Genomic DNA, 9,633 nt, shown 5'->3' with positions numbered 1-9,633 from the left:
TCTACTGAAGTAACTTTACTTGAGGCTAGGTCTAGTGGTCTATGGTCCCAGCTACTTTGGAGAAGGCCCAGTTGAGGTCTACCTGATTTACAAAATTCAAAGGCAGCCTGGACAGTTAGGCTGGGTCAGGTAAGACATGATGCTGACCTGAGTCTGACCCCAGAGCCCATTAAACGCCGATGGAGAGAGCTGAGCCCTCAAGCAGGCCTGGGGTAGAGTTCAGTGGCAGAATGCTTGCCCAGTGTGCACTAGGTTCAATCCCAGTACTAGAAGACAAACAAACAGAACACTGCACATTCTGAACCTACACTAGTTTAGGAGGAACCAACACAAGCCAGCTGCAGGACAATGGCATCCACCCCCTGCCACAGGGCCAGACCTCAGATTAGATTCAGGTCTGAGCAAATATTTGCCTCACGACCTTAGAGGCCAAAGTCCTTTCTGGAAATCTCCAAGTTTCCCTTGCTCTTATACCTGGAAGATGACCGTCTCCAGCCCATGAGCCGGCAGCATAGGGCCACCAAGGACAATTTATAAAGTGCAGTGTCACCAGCTCTAGGGTGAGATAACAATAAATGCCAAAATGTTCAGGGCATCCTCTTCATACTGAGGACAGCTGATGCTTACAGTTCCAGCTCTGGAGAGACAGGTCTCAGACAGTAAGTTCCAGTCCCTTACTCTTTGATCTTTGGGATAGACAGTGACTTGAAGCCTAACCTTCAGAAAGGGATCTAGCCGATGGGCCCAGAAACCAGCTCAAAAGCTTTCAGCCAGCTGGGCAGAGTAGACAAGTCTTTAATCAAAGCACTCAGGTAAGTGGGCCCCTAAGTTGAGTTGGAAGCTAGCCTGGTCTACATAGAGTTTCAGGACAGCCAGAGCTACACAGATCATCTCAAAAGTGAATAAGTAAAATAAATAAAAGGTCATTGGGAGGTGGCTCAGTGGTTAAGAGCACTGACTGCTCTTCCAGAGGTCCTGAGTTCAATTCCCAGAAACCACATGGTGGCTCACAACCATCTGTAATGGGATCTGGTGCCCTCTTCTGGCCTTCAGTCATATATGCGGGTAGAATGCTGTATACAGAATAAATCTTTATAAAAAAGTAAATTCTTCTGCCTCCATGCTCAGACCTAGGAGCAAGGCCCAAGCATATGCCTGGTGCTAGACACTACAGTCTCTTGTCCACAAGCTCAGTTGGGCAAGGACATCAGGCAAAATTAAAGGCATCGTGGATGAGAGTGCAGCTCAGATAAGAAAGCTTGCACGACGGTTTCATCTCCAGCAACTGCAAGATCCGACAGCTCTGGCTATGAAGTTTGCAAGCCCTGAGAGCAAGGAAGAGAGCAGTGATGGCTTCTGGAAGCTGGCAACCAAATTATGTTCACAAGCTGAGGGGACCTTCTAGTCAATGACACACACTTGGATTCTGTGGCAGGCGGAAGATACAAAGCCAAATGACAGGACTTCAGAGCATGCTAGATCCTAAGGGCTGGGCCAGACTTAGATGGTTCTAGGGCCTCTCGACACTGTAGGAAGGATGGACTGCTACCTTCACAACAGACTCGAGGTCACCCCACACCCACTGTGGACACCTGACCTGTTTCCCTCTAACAAAATAAAAGTGCATCTTACCAAACGTCATAGGCAAGTATAAAAGCACGTTTTCCCCCAAAGAGCGCTGAAGATAGAACATGGAGGTTTTTGCATCATTCGCAGTTGAGGATAGTTAGGCCCCGCTCACACCTTGCCCACGACCCTGTTGCAGAATGGGCATCACAGTCTCAGGCCACTGCTTGCAACAGGCCTGCCACAGAGGACGGCTATGTCATGGAAAGCCCAGGCGTGGCACACAGTAGAGAAGTGCCTGGCGGTCTGCCAGTCCCAGAAGGCAGGCTTGGGTCCCTGAGGTTTGATTTAAGCCTTGGCCAACAAGCAATCCAAAGTAAGCAAAGACCTGGTTCCTCGGCCTTCTATAGTCAGCCCAGGCTTCCTGGGAAGTCTCAGGAGGAACCCAAGGTCAGGAGCACTGAAGAGGAGGAAGGCAGTGCCTTCAAAAGTCCGTGGCTGGGGTTGGGGATTTAGCTCAGTGGTAGAGCGCTTGCCTAGCAAGCGCAAGGCCCTGGGTTCGGTCCCCAGCTCCGGAAAAAAAAAAAAAAAAAAAGTCCGTGGCTGCAGGGCTCGCTGCGGGGCTGATAATCCACTTCCGCTAGGAAGGTTAACTCTCCCTGGGGCAACTCCAGAGTTAGCTGGGCAGAGTAAACGCAAAAACACTACACAAGGGTACCTTTAGTCCCACCTAGGGCTACACAGAGAAGCCCAGTCTCAAACAAAACAAACACCTCGTCATGTTACACAGGTAAAACCCTCTTTTTATTATATACAGAACACATTGAAATAGAGCATCTCCTCTGAACACAAGACAGAAGGCCCTGGCTTTCTGTAAGCTCCCAAAAGAACATGAATCATGGCCTCGAAAGAGTTCCTTCTCAAGGTGGTGGTGCATGCCTTTAATCCCAGCACCTGGGAGGCAGAGGCTGGTGGGTATCTGTGAGTTCAAGGCCAACCTGGTCTACAGAGAGCCTTCTAGGACAGATAAGGCTATTAGAGAGATGATCTCAAAAAACAAAACGGAGTTCCTTCTCCAGAAGAAAGGAGGAGTGCAGGGGAGGAGGCAGAGACAGTGTACATGTAAAACCTGATTCCACAGGACTTTCCCAGCATCATCTGAAACTATACATCCCTTGCCTTACAGCCGGGGGGTGGTTTCTTTGGTCCAGTAGACCTAGGACTGGGGTGTGCACCACTCAGTCTACCTCCATCTTCTTATTCTGCAAAGAAGCCACAAAGACTTGCCACTCCGTTGGGTAAAAGCGCTTATAGACATTGATCTTATTCCGGATCTGTTTTGGGGTGTCTTGATAGTAATTCTTCTCATCCCGGGCCATGGCCTATAAAGGAAGGACAGCAGGTGGAGGGCTAAACAGGCAGAAGTTCAAATCCTAGCTTTGCCTGAATTGAGTATGCCACTTCCAATCTATCCCCGGGGTCCAGCTTTCTCACCTCAAAATCCAGCAGAGGGCTGGAGAGTATGTTCAGTGGTTGAAAGAACCGGCTGCTCTTAGAGAGAACCCAGAATAGTTCATAGCAGCCTATAACTCCCATCCTAAGGGATCCAATACCCTGTTGACCCGCACAGGTTCCAGGCACACACGTAGCACACATACACATACACACAGGCAAAACATAAACATAAAAACATCTTTAAACAATGGGATTCCTTCCTAGACTTTTTCTTCTCTTTTTCTACTCAGCTGCAGACCAGGCTGAGACAGTCCAGTGTGTTTTCCCCACAAGCCCAAGTGTTCTTCCTGGCAGGTGGAACTCACCTTATAGTCCTCTCCATGATTCTCCACCATGTAATGAACATAATCGATGAGGTCCCGAGACAAGGTATTTCCTTTCTTCTCTGGGAGGCTAGCTTCTGCCTCCAGGTCTGGGGGAAAGGAAACCAGGAAATGGGATAAGGCTTTCGCTGCCCAAACACCTATCCGTCCAATGACACAAAGTTGTACAGGAGCACTTTCCCAAATTCAAAGCCAGAACTCACGTTTTCAGGCCCTAGAACCCCAAAGTCTGCCTCCCACCCATCAGCATGGCAACTCCTGAAAACCAGTTCTCCAGTTGTGATTTAAAATGAAAAGCGCTAAGCTTACCAATTTTAACTAGCGCCAGGCCCAGGGGCAGCAAGATGGGAAGTTGGATTCCTGTTCAGCTCCACTACCAACAGAAAGTACTAGGCCAGCATTTGAAGTGGGAGGGGTCTGAATTGCTCAACACCAGAGCTATGGGGTTAGACCCAGGTACAGCACTGTTATGTGTGAAGGGAGAATCCGGACCGTGTTGGCAATGACTGTTATACTTGTAAAACAGGTAGGAAGTACCAGCACTTACAAAGCTAAAGCAAGACGATCAAGTCCACGGTTAGCCTCAGCTACATTACAAGACATCGTTCAAACAAAACCCACGAGTAAAAGAAAAAGAAATGCCAGACAGAATTCCGGTACAGCTCAATAGCAGAGCGTGCTTTCCCACCCTGAACAGGACCCTGATTTCAGTCTCCAGGACAGCAAGAAGAAAAGCTACGCAAAAATGGGCAAAATACAGAAACGACATGGTCAAGTCTGATCTAAGTGTGAGGAACTAAAATAGAAATTTTGACTGTAAGAATACAGTCAAAATCATCTTTGGCCTGGTGGTTAGACAGTCTCAGCTTTGCAAAACCAAAGTTCAGGGGTTGCATTATTCAGCCATATGAATATATGTACCCACACAATTGTACTTTATTTTTCAAGATGGGGTTTCTTGATGTAGCCCTGGCTATCCTTGCTTGACCTTGTTCTGTAGACCAGGCTGGCCTCAACTCAGAGATCTGCCTGCTTCTGTGTCCCGAGTACTGGGATTAAAGGCATGTGCCACCACTGCCCAGTCAGAACCGTACATTTCAAAAGGGCCAAGAAGGTAAATTTTATGTAATTCTATTAGCTAGAATTTAAATCTTAAAAATTCTTGCAGGTCATGGTGCTTGTGCCTTTTAATCCCAGAATTGAAGAGACAAAGGTAGGTGGATCTTTGTGAGTTCAAGGACAGCCAGGGCAACACAGCTATGTCTAGAAAAAAAAAAAAAAAAAAACTAAACCAAACAAGCAAACAAAACCAAACATAATTATCTTACTACCTTAAATATATGTGGCTTTGTATATATACAGAAGAGTGCAGGAATTCTTTTCTCCCCACATGTACTACTGAAAATTCTAATGTGAATCAGCCAAATACAGGAGTCAAATACTTTCATGTCAAGCATCTGTCTATTCAAATCAGGAGATGTGAAAAAATACAATCACCTGATTGGAGGTGTGGCTAAAAGGCTGAGGGTACACTTAGCATTCAAGAGGCCCAGGGTTCAATTCCCAACACACAGATAAGAAAATAACAACCAACCTACAACAGGGAGGAGAAGGGTAGGTAAGATTTCAAAAATATTCTCTCTTCTCTGCAGGGTCTGTACCAATCTCCATAGCAGAACACACAGAGAATAAATGTATCACTAGACAGACTACATGACAGGACAAGCTCTTACATCATGGGAAACTGGGAACAAAATTCAGCAGGTCGTTAAAAGGCTTTAGATCTCGTCAATATTAGCTGGGAAACACCTCGGCTATGACACAGTACTACCTGTGAGCCCCGGACCACTTTGTCTCTCTCTCTGAATCTTGGTCTCTGGCTGTAAATTGAAGAGATTGAGTGCCCTTCCTAGCTGTGAGAAGAACACAGCCCACACTCACCATTAACCACATAGGGCTTCCGAACAAGATCCTTGGGTCTCTCCTCCGTGTCTACCTCCATGGCCTTTACCTGTAAGGAAAAAGGTTTGAGACCAATAGACAGGCACCTTTGATCTGAGTTTGACCAGGGCTAAGGAAGGACATTGCCCATCCAAACCCAAGTATGCTTAGTATCAGAAAAATCCCTGCCCAAGATCAAGCAGAACTAGGTCACACCACACACAGTATGTTCATACCCACATTTTTTTTTTTTTTTGGTTCTTTTTTTCGGAGCTGGGGACCGAACCCAGGGCCTTGCGCTTCCTAGGTAAGCGCTCTACCACTGAGCTAAATCCCCAGCCCCCACAATATTATTTTTAACAAGCAATTCCTCTTTCTGCAACTACCCATGCCTCCCTTACCCTGCTGTGTAGTAACACAGCAAAAACATGAAGAGTGCTTTATAGGTTACAGGGAGCAAAGTCAGATATCTTCTTCCAGGGGAGGGCTTACCTGACAGTGCTTAGTTATAGTTTTACATTACGATTGCTTAAAAAACTCTTGGGCCATTTTTCTCTGGCATGAGGAACAGGGAGAAACTTGCCTGAGGTCAATGGAACAAATTCACTCAGTGAGCCCATTCATTAGGTTAACTAGGACCTTACCAATCCTGGGAGTTTAGTGGAGAACAAAACACAAGATCCCATTAAGGGACTAAGAGGCACATTCAATATACAGATGTGGAAATAAATAATACATCATCGTGTAGTTAAAATTACTATTCATTAAAAATAAAGCAGGAACGAGGCTGTGGTTGAAGTCGGTGCTATTTTTGAAAGCTTCAAGGGGTGGTCCAGAACGATTTGTTGGGAAGTAACAGGATGTCTGGGGTGACGGATAACCAAAGGCAGTATAGAAAACAGAAACCTGAAGCTGAGGAGTCAAAGATAGAAAAAGATACATTCTAGAAAATATCACTGAGATGCCAAACAGGCCCGAGAAGAAATGGTTTAAGTCGAGGAGGGAGTGTGAATGAATGAAGGAGGTCGTTAAAGGTTTTGACAGAATTCGTGTAAGCAAGGTGACTTTATCACAAATATGGGAAAGAGGTGTGTGTGTGTGTGTGTGTGTGTGTGTGTGTGTGTGTGTGTGTGTGTGTGTGTGTGATCAAATTCTGAAACTCTGCTCAGTGAAGGAAGGTCGGGTGGGGAAGGAAATGGAGAGAAATGAGGAAAGTATCTGGACCTGCTTCATCAAGTACCTTCCTCTTACGGAGGGGAACCGCCTTGTTGGGGTCCATGGCCAACCCCATCTCCGCCAGGTTCTGCCGCACGGATTTGGTGTGGTCCCAGGCATGTCGGATGTGGGAGCTAATGCCAAAGAGAAAGAGAGAGAGATTCTGTCACATCGCCATCGATCCCAGTCGAAGCCCCGGCCTCCGAACTGGCCCCTCACCACTCGATCCGTGGCGCTGCCTTCCGACGAGCATTCCGGTTCAGACGCTTTCGGTTGACGTTGTAACCGAACTTCTGCCTCCGAGTCTTTCCCTTAGCCTTGGGCATCGCGCAAACTGCCGCACCAGCAGCTCAAACTCCGAAACACGCTCTCAGAGCCGCGTGTTAATAGTCTCGGTCCCTGCAGCTCGCGCAGGGATTCTTGGGAAATGTAGTTTTATTATTAGCGCCTCCACATTCACTTAATACAGTTCCCAGAGAGCAACGGGCAATGGCGCCTGCGTACTACGCTTAGCAGGCTATTTCCCCGCCCCGTGGTGACCTCATCAGAAGGCGGGGTCCCGGGTCCGGATTTTTGTCCTACCTTGTTTTGTGCGGGTCGGTATGGCGGCTCCCGGTCCTGTGAGTCCAGAGGCGCCTTTTGATCCGTCCAAGGCCCCAGTTATCGAGGGCTTCAGCCCCACGGTCTACACCAATCCAGAGGGCTTCAAGGAAAAGTTTATTCGCAAGACCCGTGAGAACCCAATGGTGCCTATAGGTAAGTGTGTGCTGTAGGAACTGAAGACCGAGAGGACAGCTGTTTCGTAGGGGAACGAAATAGGGGAGGACCGAGTACATCTGGGGTGTGGGAAGGGGAGCAGACCAGAGGTGTGACGAAAGGACCGTGCCGAGATGAGCGAAACGAATCGAAACGCGTTGCGGGGCTTGGGGCTAGATGTAGCGGACCCCTGAACAACCCACTCCCGCCCTCCTGTTGTGGTTCCGGGAAAGTCGGGATAGGCTACATCGCCAAGGGACCGGTAGGACCCAACCAGTTGCCTCCTGTGTTTGTTGCCTTCTCCCTAGGCTGTCTGGGTACGGCGGCTGCACTCACCTATGGCCTTTACTGCTTCCACCGCGGCCAGAGCCACCGATCCCAACTAATGATGCGCACCCGGATCGCTGCCCAGGGTTTCACGGTCGTAGCCATCTTGTTGGGGTTAGCGGCATCCACTATGAAGTCTCGATCCTGAGTGTATGGCTGGGTCTTGAAAGCTCCATGGAAATCATTACAAAACCCAGGAGTAACAAACAGCCCTGTCAGACTTGCTGCCTCCGTTTCTGACAGGACCTTATTGTCGTTTGGGTGAGGAAGTGGCTGGTTTTGTGACTGATTTGCGCCTCCACCCCCGCCCCTCGAAATCCCAGATCCGTTTCTGTTGGGTTGCATGCTTCTATTTTGTGATGCGTCCCCTTAATTACTTAATAAAACCTTATTACACTTGTATGTGATAAATTTCTCCTTAATCTCATTCTTATGATCAGAACCATGACTTCTCGTCTACGTTGATTAGGAAGGAACAGACTGTTGGTAGGATTGGTCTTTAAAAATCAGCTAGGCCCGATAGTGCATGTCCTTCAACTATTCTGAAGGCTGAGGGAGAAGAATCTTGCCTGTGCATGACTTTAAGAGTCCAAGATCACTCTGTAGGGTAACAGACTGTATATCATTTAAAATGACCTGAGGGTACAGCTCAGTGGTACAGGACCTGGTCAGAATATAGAGCCATCCAAACTTTCTTGTAACTGTCAAGTTGCTTGGGGCATTAGTTAAAAGTAGAGATTCCCGGGTTAGGGATGTAGCTCAGTGGTAGAGCGCTTGCCTAGGAAGCGCAAGGCCCTGGGTTCGGTCCCCAGCTCCGAAAAAAAGAACTTTAAAAAAAAAAAATAGAGATTCCCAAATGCTCATTTCTTGGGATTCTGGTTCAGTGAACTGTCTGATGTAAATTTGCCAGCAATTTCCAAGTTTCCATAGCCTTTAGGTGAGACCTGGCATAGTCCTGTTGTGAGTCAGGATGTTCAGCCCACACCACCACCATTCATTGTGTACTCCAGTTCTCTTACTCCAGTTCAGCCTCCTAGGAGGCCCTCAGCTCTGCCGATCTATATACCACTCCAGCTTTTGACACAAAAGCCTCAAAGGCAATTGTGATCTGTGGTCAACTGTGTTGCTTGAGAAACTGACTCCTCCCATGGGTCACCCTGCCCCTCTGAACACTTCCTGAAGGAAATAAAGATAGATTTCGTGTGCCCTGACATGTTGTAGATCTCTGAGTGGAAGGTCTGTGACTAGAGACAGGTGTTTGTATCTCTATCACGATCTTAACTGTGAGGCATATTGCCAGCGTGGGACGCTGAAGCCCACAGAATGCAAGAACAGGGCATAAAGAGCTGAAGATGGGGGCTGGAGAGATGGCTCAGCGGTTAAGAGCACCCAACTGCTCTTCCAGAGGTCATGAGTTCAATTCCCAGCAACCACATGGTGGCTCACAACCATCTGTAAAGAGATCCGATGCCCTCTTCTGGTGTGTCTGAAGACAGCTACAGTGTACTTATATAAATAAATGAATAAATTTAAAAAAAAAAAAAAGAGCTGAAGATGGTGCCGTAATTAAGGGTAATGTCCACTGCTGGTGTTATGATGCCCACCTCCTAAAATACATTCAAGAGTTGAATTCCCGGCTGGAGGGATGGCTCAGCGGTTAAGAGCACTGATTGCTCTTCCAGAGGTCATGAGTTCAATTCCCAGCAACCGCATGGTGGCTCACAACCATCTGTAATTGGATCGGATGCCCTCTTCTGGTGTGTCTGAAGACAGCTACAGTGTACTCATATACATAAATCTTAAAAAATATTAAAAAAAAAAAAAGAGTTGAATTCCAACTCAGTTCTTTAGGCCTTATTTGGCAATAGGGACTTTATAGCCATGACCATCAATACAGTCTTTAAGGTGGACTTTAATCCAGTAAAATTGGTATCTTTTTTTTTTTTTTTTTAATTTATGAGTGTGCGCTCTCTCATGAGCTTGTGGTCCC

The 9,633-nt window shown here is 47.3% G+C and overlaps 2 protein-coding genes across 2 annotated transcripts; one reads left to right on the top strand and one right to left on the bottom strand.

Moving 5' to 3' along the window:
* Positions 1 to 2,343: 2,343 nt before the first annotated feature.
* Nop16 (NOP16 nucleolar protein) lies at positions 2,344 to 6,954 on the bottom strand. The gene is made up of 5 exons (NM_001047095.1): positions 6,780 to 6,954; positions 6,586 to 6,694; positions 5,346 to 5,415; positions 3,387 to 3,493; positions 2,344 to 2,948 (listed from the first exon to the last, which is right to left on the bottom strand). The coding sequence occupies exons 1-5, from the start codon at positions 6,884 to 6,886 to the stop codon at positions 2,805 to 2,807; spliced, it is 537 nt and encodes a 178-aa protein (NP_001040560.1). The 5' UTR covers positions 6,887 to 6,954; the 3' UTR covers positions 2,344 to 2,804.
* A 172-nt stretch (positions 6,955 to 7,126) lies between these two features.
* Positions 7,127 to 8,051, top strand: Higd2a (HIG1 hypoxia inducible domain family, member 2A). Its single transcript, NM_001106102.1, has 2 exons — positions 7,127 to 7,316; positions 7,625 to 8,051. The coding sequence occupies exons 1-2, from the start codon at positions 7,163 to 7,165 to the stop codon at positions 7,789 to 7,791; spliced, it is 321 nt and encodes a 106-aa protein (NP_001099572.1). The 5' UTR covers positions 7,127 to 7,162; the 3' UTR covers positions 7,792 to 8,051.
* Positions 8,052 to 9,633: the final 1,582 nt, after the last annotated feature.

The sequence above is a fragment of the Rattus norvegicus genome, chromosome 17 (genome assembly GCF_021556685.1).
Source record: "Rattus norvegicus strain SHRSP/BbbUtx chromosome 17, alternate assembly SHRSP_T2T, whole genome shotgun sequence".
Lineage (NCBI taxonomy): Eukaryota > Metazoa > Chordata > Mammalia > Rodentia > Muridae > Rattus > Rattus norvegicus.
This window is presented reverse-complemented; position numbering and strand designations above follow the sequence as displayed.